At 38.0% G+C, this 19,191-nt stretch overlaps 1 protein-coding gene across 3 annotated transcripts in view; it reads left to right on the top strand.

The window, feature by feature from the left end:
• The first annotated feature begins 255 nt into the window (after positions 1 to 255).
• The window catches only part of LOC131669819 (nuclear pore complex protein Nup205), a 188,283-nt gene continuing 169,347 nt past the window's right edge, over positions 256 to 19,191 (top strand). For 2 of the 3 annotated variants that reach the window (XM_058944994.1, XM_058945001.1), the window contains exons 1-7: positions 256 to 445; positions 586 to 749; positions 840 to 1,256; positions 1,374 to 1,665; positions 1,741 to 2,463; positions 2,736 to 4,496; positions 5,011 to 6,507. In XM_058944994.1, the coding sequence (XP_058800977.1) occupies positions 591 to 749; positions 840 to 1,256; positions 1,374 to 1,665; positions 1,741 to 2,463; positions 2,736 to 4,496; positions 5,011 to 6,507 (4,849 nt within the window). In that variant the 5' untranslated portion in view covers positions 256 to 445; positions 586 to 590. Of the gene's footprint in view, positions 446 to 575; positions 750 to 839; positions 1,257 to 1,373; positions 1,666 to 1,740; positions 2,464 to 2,735; positions 4,497 to 5,010; positions 6,508 to 19,191 lie in introns of those variants that run through there. The other variant, XM_058944986.1, reaches the window with a different exon arrangement.

Below are 19,191 nucleotides of genomic sequence, written 5' to 3'. Positions count from 1 at the left end.
TGCTCCGCAACTGTAACTATTGCTTGTCGCAACTGTCTGCGTCGCATACCTATAACTCCATCGCTCTCGACCGTATCACGCCGTGACCGTTTCAGTTCGTCATCGATGAGATTCAGAATCGCACAATCATATCAGTTTCGGATTTTCCGTGAGCAGGCGGGTCTTGGATTTTTTTCCGTGTGAACACCCTAAACGTCTGGACGCTGCTGATGAGCGCTCTGTCTCCTTAATGCAGTCTCCATGGTTTTGCGTAAACATCGCTATTAATGTTGACTTATAACTTTTTAACGATAAATAGATAGATTGAAGATAGTAATAGTAACAGTAATAGTAATACGTAATAATTTTAACAACAGTCTTTAAAAATCTTTAATAAGGTTTGAAAAAATTGGAAGCAAGATTATTTTGAAACTTAAATAATTGTAATCAATTCCAACAACTCAAGGTAAGTTGTTCATTTTCGAAATATAATAGAAAAATAGTTGTTAATCAATTAATTTTATGAAACAAAAATTGTTTTACTTTTAAGTAAATAATTTTTTTACTAATTATAAATATAAGTTGTTAAAACTTTTATGGCTATAGAAAAAATGAGCACAGAAGATATGTGGACACCATACAAAGAGCTGCAAAGTCTTATTGAACAATATGTTACTTCATCACCAAATACATGTGATCCACAGTACCATGAATTTTCAGAAGCTTTACGTAATTATAGACAAAATTTTTTATCACTTTTGAAAAATCCAGTAAGTATGAATTAAAACTAATGGTTGAATTTTTATTTGCATAAATCTAATCAGCAAAAATATTGAAATATATCCATTTGATATTTTAAGCCAAGAAACTCTAAAACTCGAGAAGAAATTCTGAAAGGTAATACAGAAGGAATTCACTCACCAGGATTAGGTCATCAAATGCTGACAAAAGAATTGATTGATGAAACATTGATTATTAGTGATATGTATGATTTAAATGAATTTATGGCTCTTGATTTATTGTATACTGCACAATTGCAAATGCCATATTACCCAGGATTAACCAGAGGTCTTACAGCAATCTTATTATATTACGATGGAAGGAAAGCTCTTACATCATCATTGAAGACCTTGGTTCAAGCCAGAGCTGGTCATAGCTGGATGTTAGATATACCAGTAAGATTGACCAAACAAATTACAGAATATACTAACAAAATGGAAGAAGATGGGCTATTGTGTAGAATTATGCATTTGCTTGAAGAAATGGATCCAACAAGGGTGCTCTTATTATAATACGAAAACTAAAATATTTCAAATAATTATATTTAAATTAAATTTATATTTTACGTTTATAAATTAATTAAAAATTAAGCAGAAATATAATTTTATTTTCAGGAACAAGATCTTTTACAACAAAATAGAGCACTTGGTGGTTCAAAACATCATTACATGGTTATGAAATTATTTAATGATACTCGACAAGATTTGGCAGATATATTATATATGTGGTCAGCTCAATCAGGTCTACCAATCATTATAATGTTTCGACTTGTAATGTTATTACAAAAGCTTCATCCTGAGTCAGAAGCTGGAGAAGGTAGTCCAGACAAGGTCACAATAACCCTTATTATGTCCCTTTTAAGTTCAATAAATTTAAGTCCTCTTCATAGCAGGGAAGATGGTGAAGGTAAATATTAATAAAACTTTTTCTTCTGATATAGTACTTGATAAAGTTATTAATGAAAAATATTTAATTTTCTAGAAATTATTCGTTTAATGCCAATAATATCGGAAAATAGTGCTTTTGATAAACTTATTCAGAAGTTAATGAACCCCAATATTTCATGGGAAAGTACTGGATTGAAAGGATTTATACAATTTGTTCTTGCAATCGCTGTAACAACAATAAAATCTGCACCAAATATTTGTCCAATACATAATATTACAAAAGAAGATGAAATACTTATTGAAGCTGCTTTATCTAATAAAGCTTTTCATTTTGCAGCTGAAGTTCTTTTTAAAAGCAAACATTTGCATTATGAAGAATTTTACTTGCGTTACTTTCATACATTAATATCAGATTTTATTTTATTAATGCCTTTAAAAGTGAAAGAGTTGAAGAGTAGAGCAGATGAATCAATGCGTTTAATTCAAGCTTATCAACAAGAAGGAATTGAGCCCCCCATGAATTTAGATAACCATTTTAAATATTTAATGTTAATGATAGCCGAAATTTATAAATTTGATCCACTAAATCTAAATTTGGTCATGGATTACTGGTATCAGCATTCAGAAACTTCTCATGTATCTAATACTAGTCACTCTAGTAAATTACCATCAAAACAAGTTGCTTTATTCAAATTTGTACGATTAGCTGGAGAAATTCTTCCTGCAGGTTTATTCGTTCCATACTTAAATATGATTGCATCCTTGGCTTCATCAACACAAGCTGCCAGACAAGCCTTCAACTTTCTTAAACCAAATGGTAACTAAGTATTATTAATTTGACAATTCATATTCAAAATAGAATTTTTCAATCTTGTAGAAAAAGAAGTATCACAAAAATCACATTTTCTGTGTTTTGTATCAACATATAGAGTTCAATAAATGAACAAGTAGGTAATTTTAACAGTGTTTGGTTTTACTAATGTATACATGTCTATGCAAGAATTAAATTACTTTCTCAAACTTGTATTGAAAAATTTTATAGATACCCCAATTTAAATCTTAATTAAAAATTACTTAAATGATTTCTAGGTTCAGCTGGCTCAACAACAATATCATGGGATCACTTTTTTAGTTCTTTAAACCGTTATTATTATAACTTAAGACAAGAACTTCCACCTACTATACAAGACACAGTATATCGTCAGCGTGGTCTTTCAAAAGGCATAACCCCAAATGAAGTTAAAGGTTTGGAGGCAGTTCTTCAAGTTATTCAAGTTGTAGCAAAATATGACGAAATGTCTAGAGTAACCTTGTGTGATCATCCAGCTTGGAAGGTATTGCAGTCTGTTATAGGTTTAGTTAGTTGTGCTATGCCTATTCCATTAAAAGGATGTTTAGTACGAACTTTAGCTGCTCTTGCAAAATCACCAGATAGTTCATCTACTGTTTGGCAAAATTTAGAAGCTACTCAAATTATCACTACAATACCAACAACTAGCAGCTATCAGCCTCGAGGTGTTCAAACAGAGTTGGATGAAATTGAATCTCGAAATGAAGAATATCCATTGACTAGAGCAATGCTTGAATTACTAGATGTTTTGACTGATTTTCCAATTCCTCGTTTGCTCGGAGTGGGCCAGAGAAATCCTGGGTTTGATCCATATCTAAACTTTATCATTAATACTGTTTTCTTACGATTCAACACACGTTCATATAAAAATCCAAGTGAGAAATGGGAAGTGGCTCATGCTTGCTTAAAAATACTTTCCAAACTTCTTCAGCGATATGAGCCATCTGTTGAAGATTTTGTTGGATGCAAAATTGAACTGCAAGGTGGTGAATCTATGGTAATTAATGCTTCACCCGGATATCATTTAATGACACAGCTTCATTCAAATACAGAACTGCTTCGAAATTTATTATATATTCTTGAGGAAGGATGCCATTGGCTGGACACATATGATACATTTGCTGGTAAAATGTTTCTTGAAGAAAGTACTCTAAGTTGTTTAGAAATATTAGAAAGAACTCTAAAAACTCAACATCAGTACATGTCACAACTAGCTATCGTGTCATCATCTGATAAAATATTAACGGGATTATCTCGGCTTTTGCTAGGAGTAAATCATCGTACAGGAAAACCCGATCATATGATTAACATTGCTCAGTATATTCTATACAACAGTTGGTTACAACGACATACAAATATTGCTGTTGGTATCATCCATAGTGTATCCAATGAACCAGGGGCTGATTCAGAACTCTTATCAACTTTTACCTCTACAGCAGTACTCTCTACAAATATTAGGCACGGCTTTGTTGAATGTTTGGATATGGAAGAGACATATACTGAGAATGAAGAAGAGGGACAAAAGAATAAACAGCAGATAAGGCACTGTAAAGAGCGAATATTGTCGCTATTGATGCAAAGTATCACTTGTCCAGCCCCCAATCTTGCTCATTATTTACTTGGATTTGAAATTTCTAAAGATATTAGAAAAACTGTAATTCAACAACCTGGAATCCTCGCTTATCCTAGAACTTGTTTACACTCTATTTTAGGAATTTTAGAGTCATCTTTGGAAAAAGGCCGGAATAAAATAACAGAAGCTTGTTACTGGTTTCTTCATACACTGGTATCGAACAGTAAAACTTCAATCCCGGTGTTGCGTTTTCTTCGAACTACAACTAACCAAGATTTTGTACATCGGCATTTATCAAAGTTACCATTTCAAGGACTGGATAGAGCTAGTGATTTGACTTGTATGTCATGGTTACTTAAAATTGCCGCTATTGAATTACGCGTTGGTAGTGGAAGTCTTCAAAATTCATTGATACAAAAATTAATTGGTAAGTAATAGGTTTTTTAGAATATTAAAACTATATAATACCAATAAGAGTTATTGATAAATTGGATTATGTATATAATTGTAGCAAATTACTATTGCAGATAACTGAAATTTTTATATCACATTTTCTAGTGAATTAAAAAATTTAACAGGTCTTTTAAATTCTTGAGTCTTGCTTAAAAAATGTTTTTAGTATTATTTTATACTAAATTTTGAAAGTTCTAAAAGACAAACTAAAATATTTAAATGTTATTGAAATAAAATTATTGTACACATTGAAATTCTTCAAATGACAGTGCATGAATATGTTATATAATACGGAAACTTCATAATTTTTATCTTTTACTCATTTTATTTATTATTAATAAATGTTGATCTGTTCAGTGTTATGCAGATTGTTCTGTCTTTAAAATAATTAGCTATTGTTTTTTTAAAGAAATTTACTAAAAATATAGTTTTCTACTCAATATTCGCATAATTTTTTTATTTATTATTTTTATTCATCTTTTTTCAAGGAAACCATGGTCAAGATAGAGATCAAATTGTGCCATCCCAAAAGTTATTGATGGATTTACTACATTACATAGATTTTCAATTGCAATTAGAACCTCATAAATCTTGGGAATACTTTGATCCTTCTCAAATAGAAATGGTTTTTGGACGTTGTAGCGTTGCGGTAGCTCTTTCTGGAGGACCACAGCTTATCGACATAAAAGAATTACATTTACTCATAACAGAAGAATTATCGGTTACTCAAGCAAGTGCTACTGCTAGTCAAAGAAAACTTATGCAACAAGAATTAAAATCAATTTTAGATTATGCATTGAAAAGAAATCAAATCAAAACTCTGTCTTATGCTACTGTGAAATTCGTAGAAGGTTGGTGTCAAGTGACAGAAATCCTTTTTTCAATTGCCTCAAATCAACAATTACCTGTGGTACAGAAGCAAAATTTCATACTGAATCTTTCTCATGATTTACTGCGAAAAATGACCTCGTGCGAAGCCTTGAATGAGATCAAAACGTTAGTCTCTGGGACAGTTTTGATTCTATTAGTGAATTTGCGTGTAAGTTTAGCTTTACAATCAGACGACGAACTATTGTCACCTTCTGCCACTAACACAACTATGATGAAAATAATTCTGAATCACATCCTTCAATGGATTCTAAATTCCGAAGCTTCATCTCAAAAAGTTTGTACTCACCTTTTTGGAGCTCTTCTCTATTTTCTTTACATTGTCATCTCTGATAAAGCTGGAGTTGAAGTTAATAATATAGATGTAACTTTTGTTAACCAGTTAGATAACTCTTTTTATAGAGCACTACCAATGCAACGATCACATCAATATAGCACTATCGAAGTAATAAATAGTTTTGGTGATAAATTAAAGGATATTATATGCCATAGTTGCTCTGGTGGACATGACGTTTGCAAAATGTTAGGGTTTTCCTGTCTTAATAAAATTCTTGAATTAGATTGTGACAATTCATGGATTACATATTTGTCAAGTAGAGGATATTTGAAACACATGATTGACAATTTGTTAGAATCAGATAACTTGCTTCGTTGTTTGTTTCAGCCAGATCCTCAGACCTTGCGACCATTATATTTATATGAAGCAAAAATGGCTATGTTTAATCGCATGGCTTCAACTAGATTAGGTGCTGAAAGTCTTTTAGAAAATAACATTTTATCATGTCTTTCAAACATGTCTGTCGTTGATCAACATCCAGATATCCAAGATAGTATTAATGGAATAGATCCTTCTTTCCTACCATCAGTGACAGAAAGATATCAACAGATTTTTTTACCAATGCTTTGTTTATGCGATGCCTTGCTTACTACACTTGGCACAGAAAATCAATCATGTGCTATACAAATTTGTGGATTTTTACAAAGTCATCGTGATACAGTTGAAATGACTTTGAGGAATATTTCACCTACATCAAATACTTTATTTATAAATGAAGTGGCATATTTATCAGGCATCATAGCTCGATCTGCCAACATTGGTGAGCTGTTTAATTTACCATGATTATTAATTCTTTTTCAACGTATATTACAAACATCCCCATGTTTACCACACTCTTCTTAAAAAGTAAAACTGACATGCGAGTAGGATTTCGCTAATATCTAAAGCCTAGAGACAATTTCAAAATCAGTTTGGTAATTGCTAGCAAGTGAAAATTGTAATTTAGCAATTTTTATTATAATTTCGAAGTGGCAATTTTGAACATGGTTGGACAACATACCAAAATTGTCGATTCATAATTATATAAAAAATTGTTAAATTACAATTTTTACTTCCTTCTAACTATAAAATTGATTTGAAAATAGTCTCTGAGCTCTAGGTATTAGCGGCAGTCTACTCGTCTATATATTTTCGACACTCCGTGCGTAAAGTGCGTCTTTCCTGCACGCTCGGCAGAAAACGTGCGTTGAAAATTGCACTTGCCACACGTCGTATAAAAAAATACGGTACAGTACATGTTCGGAAAAGAGTTTCTCGTCTCGTCTACCTTTCTATAAACGCCACATGAGACAAGAATCTACTTTTCCGCACTTGTATCGTAATGTACTATTTAGTTTTTGAGAAAAGTGTTAGGTCGAAGGAAGGGGCAAATTTCATTAGCTGTGCCAGAGTCACATAAAATAAAATCTATAGATACGAATCAATTGTAATTGAACACATGATAAATCGCTGATAGTCATCTCTGATAAATGTTTAAATTGTATCAATAATTATAAATTAACAAAGTTTTCATTCGATTAGCTGATCAAGTTTGTGTCTTAAAAACCCACTTACCCCAACCAGTGAACCATATTCTAACTAAAAAAATAACAATCAGAATATTATTAACTGTAATCTTAAAATATGTTTATAAATTATAAGGTACCCTTTTAGTTATTAAAAAAAATAATAAGATCTAATGCTTGTTTTACGAGATATTGCAAGGGCGATAACTTCGTAAACAATCAAAATTTTACTAAGTAGCCAAAAACTACCTTGCGTGATATTGAACTTATATAATTACTTTATAAAAATTATTAATCTAAATAAAAAATTGATAATAAAAACCATATTTTCATAATTAAGGTTGAGTTAGGTTAGGTTTATTGGATGGTGGTGATTTTCTAACTAACAAGGAAACCTTCCCCTCAATCCGATCTGACCGATTTCAATATTCTTTTAATAGATTGTGTAGATCGTAAAAAAATAAGTAACACGTGTTTTTTTATTGGGGAAAAAATACTCTTTGAGGAGGTAAAATCTCCCTTCAAAGTCCACCCTCTTATCTCAAGTTCTAATTAATATTTATAACGAAATAAATTTCATTCCACTTTTCATGCGGATCCAATGACTAGGGATGTAGCCTTTATTTTTTTTATTAACAATTCTCATCATTTTTGTGCCTAATTTTATAAAAAAAATTTTAATGAGTTAAAATAATCTAGAAATTATATTATCGTATTGAAAAACGTTTTTTATTTTAAGGGTGTTTCGAAAAATAATTTCGAACTTTATTATTGTAATCAACCTGCAATAACATTTTTTCCAGTTTTTAAGCTCATTTAAAATGTTTTTTTCATAAAAATAGCTATAAATATAGTAGAATTGTCAATAAAAAAAATAAGGGTTACATCCTTTATGGTCTAAACTACATGCACTAACTCCACATTTTCATGAGAAGAGAAATGAAATTTATTTCATTGTAAAATATTAATTAGAACTTGAGCTAAATTGCAAAATTTATTTTTGCGAGTGGACTTGGAGGGTGATTTCACCTCCTCAATGTATTTTTCCGCTGATTAAAAGAGTACGTGTTATATATTTTTCTATAATTTATAATATATTAAAAGACTATTGAAATCATTGAAGGTCCAGTTGGATAAAGGTCGATATACACATATTAAAATATTGTTGGGGGGGGGGGGGGTATTTTTGAGAAACATTCAAACTTTTTTTAAAATAGTCATTTGGTTGCTTTTACAAAAGGGTTGGCAGGAATCCGAGTATATAGTACCCAAAATGCTCATTCGGATACTGAACCTACAGCTTATAATAGAATCAGAACCTTCTAAAGGCACGGTGTTAATTCTAGCATATCAACATTTATTTTGGAAAAAACCATTGGGTGGTATCCGCCGGAAATCGAGCCCTAGACATCTGCATGGGTCTCGTATTGTATCCACTGAGCTACCACGGCTCTTAAGGATTAGATTTATTGAGCGCATGCGTGAATTACTACATAGAGGTGGACAAACTGGGTTGTTCTGAATTTGCAATGAACATCAATTTATGAACAATTTCATATAAAAAGCCTTGACAAACGCTAATCTGATTATGAGTATCATATGCAATGATTCAAACTGCACCTTTCTAGTTATTAAATGAAGCATAACAAGTAATGCCTTGTGTTTAAGTTTTATATCTATTTCATTTTCTATAATAATTGATGCTACATTCAATATCTAAGTTTATTTGCATTGGCGAATTGTACCTGCATTTAGTGCATTTCATAGTTAACAGTACTTGTAGTGTTTGTCGTATGCATGTTGAACAGTTAAAGCGAAATACCAAATCAAACAGCAAATAGCAATGTAAACAAAAGCTTCATACCAATACTCTATTTTAACAAAATTGATTAATAAGTAATAATTGAATTACAATTGAATTCCCGAACCTTTACCCATCTCTGTGAAGTGTAAATTAATTATACCATCCACGAGACGCTCTAAACGCAGATACAGTTTGCCAGTACGAATAAACTTAGATATTAAATATAGCATCAATTATTATAAAAAATTAGACGTATATTATGAATATTAAATATAGAGCATTACTTTTTATCTTTTATTTAATAAATAGAAAGGTGATACATTGACTAATAAATTAATGTGTTACGCAAATTCAGAACAGCCCAATTTTCTCGCTTCCTTATAATAATTTACGCCTGCGCTCAATAAATCTAATCTAATTATGGAAGAATAGTTTTTATTAATAATTTTTTATCTCTCTCTCTCTCTCTTTCTCTCTTCATTTCTCTCTCTCTCTTTCTCTCTTCATTTCTCTCTCTCTCTCTTTCTCTATTTTGGTTTGCAATGCTTGCGACTAAACCTTCGGCTCAAACATCGTTCTGTTATTGCTAGAGGATGCAATAAACGTCTTACCTTTTTTTTATTATTTTGAGTCATGTTCAATGTTTGCATTTAATAATAATTACAAGTTAATATCTAACTAATTTTCGCTTTTAGTAAAAACCCATAACCATAACTAACTTATGTCACACTTTATCTCATGCTTGCGCGCTCATTTTTAGCTGCGTGAAATGTATGCGTAACAGCACCAAGAATACCAGAAGCAGATCGGAGCGGTGGTTAGACTTGCAGCGAGGGACGAAAGTCTTTAACAGATTGAAATAATTGAATTTATTTAACGAACCGTTACAACACACACACACACACACACACACACACACACACACACACACACAGAGGTACAATATTTGTGAAATCGAAAAACTATAAAATACAATATCTCACAGAAAAAATAAGCTATTTGAGCAAACTCAACGACATTTGAAAGGGCTAGGCTGCTACTTTAAGATGTCTTTTATAGTTTTTTGTGTATAGAGAATGTAGTGCTACATAACCTCAAATATAGGCAAAAATCGCTATTTTCGCACTTTTAGGTTAGGATATCTCAAAATTCTGACGTGTTGGAGAAATTTTGAGGCCGGATTCGGTTTCAGCGCCAAAAATTCTTCGGGGAACCATGTATGGTTTGCTTGTGCAAAAACCTTCTCGGACTGTATTATCAATTAAATTTTTTCTAGCTTCTTTAACTTCTTCATCGGTCTTATTGTTTTCAAATATATTTTTTTCGAATGCTAAAATATCTTCTTCAAATGATTCAATAATTGTTTTGACAATATCTGATACCATTTGCTCACGATCGAATTTGAAAGTAGTAGCAATATTTTTGTTTGATGCTCCTGTACTAAGTTTGAATAGAAGAGTCATTAATCCTTAACGAACTGTTCGATTTAGAAAAAACCCCGCACAAAACCAATGGAAAAATACTTTCGGTTAATTTAAATCTTACACTGACAAATCGATAGTTCGTAACATACTGATCAAATGTCTCCATGGGTACCATATCCGGAAACTCGTTTTTTAGGGACAAATCAAGGGTGTTAGCTCCAAAAATACATAGTATACGTCTTAGCCATTTTAAGACGACAATGATATGCTTTTATTGAATGCATGTACATTGATTTATATTTTGTGGACATTTGAAAGTCGATGCACATATAAATACTCACAACTTCTTTCTCTGATCCGTATATCTCTTTGTTTTACGCGAAAGTGATAGTGTACGGTGACCCATTCTCAGCCGAATCCAGGATCATCGGCGTGGACGTGATGGGCGTCTGATCCCTGTGTGTGTGTGTGTGTGCGTGCGTGTGCGTGTGGGTGTACGTATGCGGGTTTTTTTTTTTTTTTTTTTTTTTTTTTATTATTAAAGAGAGTTGGAGAATGCTTTATGCACGTAACGGCCTTCCGGCTCGTCCTGTGTGGGAATCCCTAAGCATGGTATACCAACTAAACTCCCATCTCTCTATGTCCTGCCTGTATCCCCCGCGGGAACCGCCGCTAGGCATTACTTCGCGGGGGGGCTTCTGCTATATTAGCCTTGTCTTCTTCATTACCATTCGGCTGTGTCGTTTTCTTCGATCTTCATCGTCTTCGGCTATGTTAGCCTCGTCTTCTTCTTACGGCATCGATTTACACGTCTTCTTCCAACGGCATCGTCCGGTCGTCTTCTTCTATCGGCATCGTCCGGTCATCCTCTGGACAGACTCCACCTCGACACCTACGTTCCTCTGCATCGGGTGAGGGAGTCTGGGCTCAACCCAATGTCCTTTACTCTCCCGCAAAGGCAGGGGAGCCCTTAGGATAGGCTGGCGCCTTGTTATCCTATGGATATAGGTGACCCCAGATCCTACGTTCCTCTGCATCGGATGGGGTGACCGCGCTCTACCAACTACTCTGTGGTAGTTTAGGAGCGCTTATTAGTCCCATAGTCTGGCACCTCGCTCTATCTATGCATGATAGACCTGTCGCGTCTTCTCTCTTCCTCCTTTCTTACTTCGGTCAGCCGGTTTACCACTGACGTGGCAAAGGTCACTACCGTTTCCCATCCCTCTAGCGAGCCGAGCAGGCAAGCTCCGAGTCCTTCGGAACTCATTGGATCATTCCACTCCGTGCGGAAATGCATCCGTTCTTCAGCGAAGCGGGGACACACAAATAGGACATGTTCTACGTCCTCGTCAGTGCCTGGACAGGCTGGGCATTCGGCACCTGCATAGACACCGATGCGTTGAAGATAACTGCGGAAGCAGCCATGACCGGTGAGCACCTGTGTCAGTTGAAAGGTGAGGTGTCCGTGGCGCCTGCCTGTCCACTTGTCAATGTTCGGGATGATGCGATGAGTCCAGCGACCTTTCACTGCGTTGTCCCATTTTCTCTGCCATTCTCGCATTAAATTTTGCGTCCACCGTTTGCTGTGGACATGTCTATCAGCATTGTTCTCTTCGTTACGACCTCCTTCACGGTATATTTCTGCTCTGTCGCATGCTAGTAGGTCGATAGGCGCTATTCCAGCGATTACCGAAACTGCAATGTCCGATACAGTTCGGTATGCACGGGCAACTCGCAGCGCTGCTGCTCTGCAGGCTCTTCGACACGTCCCTCCGTAGCTTGCATTATTTCTTAGCGCATCTGCCCATATAGGAGCTCCGTAGAGAATTACCGAGCTTACGACCGACGATAGGAGGGTTCTGCGTGGTTGCTTTGGCCCCCCGACGTTTGGCATGATACCTGCCAACGCCCTAGCAACGTTAGTGGCTTTGACATCTGTTTTCGAGAGGTGTTCCTTAAACAATAGCCGCGCATCTAGTATAACTCCCAGGTACCTCACCGTGTCAGTCGACTGTACTCGCTTATTTTCCACCGTGAATGTGGCATACTTCCGAGCTTTCGTGCGGGAGATGAGCACCGCTTCCGTCTTTTCCGCAGCGAGACTGAGCCCATGATCTTTTAGCCATCGGGCCACCACCTCGATGGAGGCGTTTCCTATATATTCTATTTCCTCAACGCTCTTTGCCGTGACCACTAGTGCTACATCATCAGCAAAAGCTATTATCTCTGTTCCCCTTGGGAACTGCTGTCTTATTAGACCGTCATATAGGACGTTCCATAGCAAGGGGTCAAGCACCGATCCCTGCGGCACTCCTCCCGTGATGTTGTATGAGTGTGTGCCATCGTCGGTGTTATAGTGCAGGATTCGGTTGCTTAAGTAGCTCGATAGGGCTCTACGCAAATACAGCGGCACCCTCAGTCCTTCCATGGCTGTCATAATGATGTCCCATCTTGCCGAGTTGAACGCATTTCGGATGTCTAATGCCATCACAGCGCACATGCGTCTTGCGCTCCGTCCTCCGCTAATGGCATCTTTGGCCAGGTTTACGAGGTGTGTTCAAAAAATAACGAGAATTTTCGTTTTATGAAAAAAATATTTATTTATTCATCTACATTAATGTTGTCGCCTTCAAAGTAGTTCCCTTCGGATACAATACACTTATGCCAACGCTTTTTCCAATCCTCGAAACACTTTTGAAACTCGATCTTTGTAATAGCTTTTAGCTCTTTCAGCGATTCGCTTTTAATGTCATCTATGCTTGTAAAACGACGGCCTTTTAATGTTCTCTTTATTTTTGGAAATAGAAAAAAGTCACATGGAGCCATATCTGGCGAATATGGAGGCTGAGGCATCGTTACAGTTTCGTTTTTGGCCAAAAATTCACGAACAAGCAATGAAGTGTGAGCAGGCGCATTATCGTGGTGCAAAAGCCATGAATTGTTTTGCCACAAATCCGGGCGTTTTTTTCGGATTGCTTCAAGCAAACGACGTTGAACTTGTACTGACTTGTACTAGTACTGCTTATTGATTGTTTGACCTTGTGGCAAGAATTCATAATGCACTATGCCATTAAAATCGAAGAACACAGTGAGCATAACCTTCACATTCGACCGCACTTGTCGAGCCTTTTTCGGTCTTGGCGATCCAGAATGCCTCCACTGGGACTATTGAGCCTTAGTTTCGACATCATATCCGTAAACCCATGTTTCGTCACCTGTTATAACACGTTTTAGTAGTTCTGCATCGTTATTGACTTCATTTAGCGACTCCTGAGCAACTTCCATTCGCCGCTGTTTTTGTTCGAATTTCAACAATTTTGGAACGAATTTTGCTGCCACACGTTTCATACCCAAAACATTCGAAAAAATTTGATGGCATGAGCCAACTGATATGCCAACATCATCAGCGACTTCTCTGATTGTGATTCGGCGATCGTTCATAACCATTTCTTTCACTTTTTTCACGTTTTCATCGGTTGTTGATGTCCTTGGGCGTCCGGGTCGTTCGTCATCTTCAACGTTTTCGTGGCCATCTTAGAAACGCTTATACCACTCATAAATCCTTGCTTTACTCATAGCAGACTCACTATATGCCTTTGTTAACATTTGACAAACTTTACTACACTTTATTTCATTTTTTACGCAAAATTTAATACAAATTCTTTGATCCATTTTTTTTCACAAACGAAAATCGCCGAGCTCGAAAAACACGTCTAACGTTAGCGGCTGCCACTTAAAAAGTAAGCAATGAATATTGCTGAAAATTTTATCGTACTTCAGGGGCATGTGTACCAACATAATAAAAAAAAATTTTATACAAGCGGACTCTCCAAACCCGCGAAATTTAAAAATTCTCGTTACTTTTTGAACACACCTCGTACAACTCGACCAATAGCGCCTAAGGTTGAACGGCCTTTTCTGAAGCTGAACTGGTTTCCAGACAGGTCCCCCGCTTCGGCTATAACTGCCTCCAATCTGGCATGGATTACTCTTTCCAGCAGTTTTCCTATAATGTCCAACATGCACAGTGGTCTGTAGGACGAAGGCTGCTCGGGAGGCTTATTTCCCTTGGATAGCAGGACCAGTCTTTGCAGCTTCCACGAGTTTGGGAAATGTCCTTCTCGCAGGCACGCACTAAATGTATCGCGAATTATTTCCGGGGCATTCAGTGCTGCCGTCTTGATCGCAATTCCCGGTATCCCATCCGGCCCTGGCGCTTTCCGGGTTCGAATTTTCTTCACGGCTACTATCAGTTCTGCTTGGGTTGGGTTACTTCTGTAAACTCGGTTTCATCGTCTCTTTCCATTAGGCCTGTTTGTTCTGGTCTCTCCCGATGTCTTGGGAACAGATGTCGCACTACTCTGTCGAGGAATAATGGGCAAGATGGTGGTGCGCCACTCCTGGGCTTGATCTTGCGCATGACCGTTTTATACGGCCGGCCCCAGGGGTCCTTATCTACTTCCTCGCAGAAGTCTCGCCAGCACTGTCTCTTAGCTGCTTTGATGGTGACCTTGAGCAGTGATCGCAGCTCCTCATATTTTTCGGTCAGAGCCTGGAAGTTGGGCTTGTTCCGTGCTCTTTGATGGCGCCTTCTGGCTGTGAGACATTTATGTCTCAGGCTTGCGATGTCCTCGTTCCACCAATATACCGGTAGTCGACCTCTTGCGTTATTTTTTGCTGCCATGGATGCATCACATGCAGTTTTCAGAGCACGTGTGAGACCCTGCGCCTTTTCCTCCGCGGTTCCGGACACTGATGTTCCTTCGAGGGAGTAGAGAAATGACTCTCTGTCGAAGGTATTTGGTGCCCATCTCCTCTTGTTTTCCGTTGTCCTGATGGATACCGCTGGTTTGGTCAACTGGAGCCGGTACGTTATGGCTTGATGGTCACTGCCCGTGTACCGATCGCTGACTCTCCAGTTGAGCTCCTCCGTCAATAGTTTGGCATCTATGAAGGTAACATCCACTATGGACGATTTCCCCGCCTTGGAATATGTCGGGATCGTTCCTCTATTGGCTACCTCGAGCTCCAATACTCCAAACGCCTCTAGAAGTGCATGCCCGCGAGCATTTGTTTTCGCGCTGCCCCAGTTTACGGCCCATGCATTAAAATCGCCTGCGATGACTACCGGTAGGCGTGATGTCATTGCGCTGGTAACAATGTCATCCAAGGATTTCTTAAACTCGCTTATCTCTTCGCTAGGTGGGAGATAGCAACTATATATACGCATGCCAGCCACTTCTATCCACGTAAAGTTTGAGGTTGGATCGATCATTCTTGCCGATACGTGTAGGTGTCCGCATACCCAGACAGCCGCCCTACCAGTCGCATCTTTCACCCAGTTCGGCTCATCGAGATCACGGTACTTTTCGCTAACTATGACGATGTCGGCCCTTTCCTCCCTTACCAACTGGTGCAGCAGGTCTTGAGCCGCTGCACAGTGGTTGAGGTTGATTTGGAGTACTTTAGTCACTTTTAGCGTGAGGTCTCTCCGTCTTTGCTTCCGTGCAGTCCGCTGCCTTATGCCCCTCCTTTCTGCACCTGAAACACTGCTTGGAGCGGTCTTCATCGCTTTTGCAGTCCTTTGCGATGTGACCATTCTCCAGGCACCGGTAGCATCTTTGTGTCGGTGTGAAAGGCTGAACTCTACAATTCACCCATCCTATTCTCAGCTTCCCGTTTTCAAGTAGCTTTCTGGCCGCTGCTACCGGGAGCTGGATATGTGCCGCTTGTGTGCCGTTGTACAGTCCTCTGATTTTTATGCTGCTACTCGCAGCTGCCTCTGGTCCGATAACTGCAGCTACAGCTTCTATCACTTCCTCAGGTGTGGTTGTCTCATCCATGTCTTTGATCCTGAGGGTTTCCTTATCGGTCATCAGGTGGACTTCTGCAGACTTCTGTAGGATAGCCAGAACTGTCTCTTCGATATTTGGAGACGCCGTCCCTGGTTTCCCCAGTTCAAGGAGTAACTCTCCTGCTCTGGTGCGCCGTATTCGCGTAACTCGTTCTCCTATCTCCTTCATGTTTGGTGCTGCCTTGACCTTTCTCAGAATGTCGGCATACGACGTCCCGTCCAGTGCCTTGATCTTAATGGCTTCTGGGCGAGGTTTTCTTCGACTGGTCTTTCGGTGTTCTGACTCCGTGATTTTTCCTCTTCTTCTATCGTCATTATGCTGTTCCGTAGTCTTCTTCTTTTTTGTGGCTCTTCTTTTGGCTTCTGTCCACTCTTCTGTTCCGGGTTTCGACGCCCGTATTTCTTGCTCGGTTGTTTCTGCTTCGTCGGCCGGTGTCTTCTTCCCTTTCCTCGGTTTTTTGACCACTGGCGACTCTATTGGCGAATTTGGGTCCCGCTTTTTTCGCTTTTTCTCTGGTTTGGGGGACGTTTGCGTCTCTTCATCTTTTGCCGTTTTGTTGGCATTTTCCTTCGTACCACCTGCAGACCGTAGCTTTGCGTACTCATCAATAGTACTGTTTGCCCTTCTGGCCATGGTCTTTAATTCAGCGTGGAGGTTCTTTTTCTCCAGTATGAACTGCACCAGCTGTTTGACCTTCTTTTCTAAGCTCTTGAAGCATTTATCAGCTTCAAGTGCTTGCTCCTCCATATCTTCTCTCTCATTTGGTTTAGTTATATTGCTCATTTTGTTCCCACGAGTACCTAGGGAACTATCGGTCCGCTCCGGCAGAGCCCCGGTTGCCGGAGTAAGGTTAATTACGAGGGAGTTTCGCCAGGTGCTCCCAAGGCTCCGTTTGAGACTCTCTGTTACCCCCGAGAGCCAACAAGGCTACATCGGCACGGGTCGCTTCACACCTTCAGCTTGGGGGTCCGTTACCCTGAACGGGGACCCTTTAACAAGGTGCTATCATCCGGGCCAGATAAGGTTTTTTAACGAGGTTGATACTCCTCCCCCTCCTCCTTCCCTGCATCTTAAGTAGCAGGGTCCCGGGCTTGGGACCGGCGGTGGCGGAGTTGTACGTATGTGTGTGCGAGTGCGTATGTGTGTGTGATTGTGTGTGAATGTATGTATTTAAATGTAAGTCAGCGTGTGTATGTGTGTGTGAGTGTGTGTATGTAAATGTGTAAGTCAGTGTGTGTATGTGTGTGGGTTTGTGTATATATACGTGTGTGTATAAAACAAAAAAAATAAAAAAATAGAAACAATAAGCATAAAGCCTATTTCTTCTCTCTTCATTCACATTACTAATCTCTATTAACCGAGAGGATCTATTATTTCAATTAATTGATCAATATCCATCTGTGCATCTTGTACGCTTCGCAAAAATCTGAGCGATGGATAGTGCACCTGATTTTCATGTCGAGCGTATCCCAAATACCAAAGAATAGTTGCTACATGGGCGCAAGTTCCAAGAGTTCTTGCTCCAGCCTTGCATGTACAGTAGTAACCAAGAATAGGTTCTCCTTCATTTGCAACATCTTGCTCTTGATTATACTCCTCATTAAATGCTATCCATACTTGATGTTTCGTAGCATTTCTGAATCTAGAGGAAATTCTTATTCTCATAAAACCTGCTTCATTGGTATTCCGATCGATTTTAAAGGTTTGTTCATCTTCTCCGATTTCTTCTTCATTTTCCAACTCAGCCCTTAAAGAAGAATCCTGAACGTATGAAGGTGCCAGCCCAACTTGATAAGTTCCATAAGTTAATCCTCGTAAATATTCCAAAGTCAAATTCGGAAACAATGGCACATGCATTGCAGTTAGGTTATCCCATCGACCTCGTCTTCGTTGAAGACCTTCAACTTCTACTCGAGCTTGCACTAGATTGAGTTCGTTAACCTCAGTTAACATCTGTTCTGCTAATTCTACGTTTGCATCAGGCATCATAATTATTCTATGATATTTATTTATTATAGCACCGGCTATACGCAGAAAATCAGTCAAGTTGGGAATATGAGACGTAGGAATAACGTTTGCAAAGAATTTAAATAAACTTTTCAGATGGCCATTTCTGGCTTCCACGATCCATCTAGTTTTTGTGATGATTCGAGCTTGGTTGGCATCTTCTGTTGAGAACTGAGCTTGATTACGATCAAGTAAAGGTGGCATCAATGTAACTAAGCCAATATCCGTTAAAATAGGAATGGCGTCTCGGTATCCGCGATCCAATATGAAAGTCTTGTGCTCTAAACCATCTTTGCATTCCGTCAACATCCATTTGGAACTCTTTTAAAAGGATTCTGGCATCATTGTTAGCGGCATTCGAAAAATAAGGTCCTTGAATATCAAGTATATATCCATCTGGAGCTACAAACATGGCAGGTTTTAATAAGTGTCTGTTCTTATGAACACAAAACGATTGACGCAAAGCTTTAAAACAAGAACTCTTCTCAATATTTAGATAAGTACAATCATTGTACACAATTGCCGTCGGTTCTTCAGGTGTGGCATTATACAAGCGATTTGCAAATGGTGTTATATGTCTTTCTATGTATTCCTCCCTTGTTATTGATCCAAACCCTATGTTCTCATCTACAAATCTCGTCATCAACGATTGTCGAACTGTACTGATTGCTAAACTCGTAGCTTGCCTTGAAGAATAATGGAACATTACCCATAAAAATTCATCCGAAAGACCCTGTTTTAACTTATACAGGAAACATAGAAGGTCTTTTTTAGACACATAACGATGGCCACCTGGAACGATGACAGGATCAGAGTATGTGAAAAGATCATTAAAGTTATCTTTTGAAA

This window comes from Phymastichus coffea, unplaced genomic scaffold (genome assembly GCF_024137745.1).
Source record: "Phymastichus coffea isolate CEN01 unplaced genomic scaffold, Cenicafe_Pcof_1.1 PCOF00008, whole genome shotgun sequence".
Taxonomy (NCBI): domain Eukaryota; kingdom Metazoa; phylum Arthropoda; class Insecta; order Hymenoptera; family Eulophidae; genus Phymastichus; species Phymastichus coffea.
This window is presented reverse-complemented; position numbering and strand designations above follow the sequence as displayed.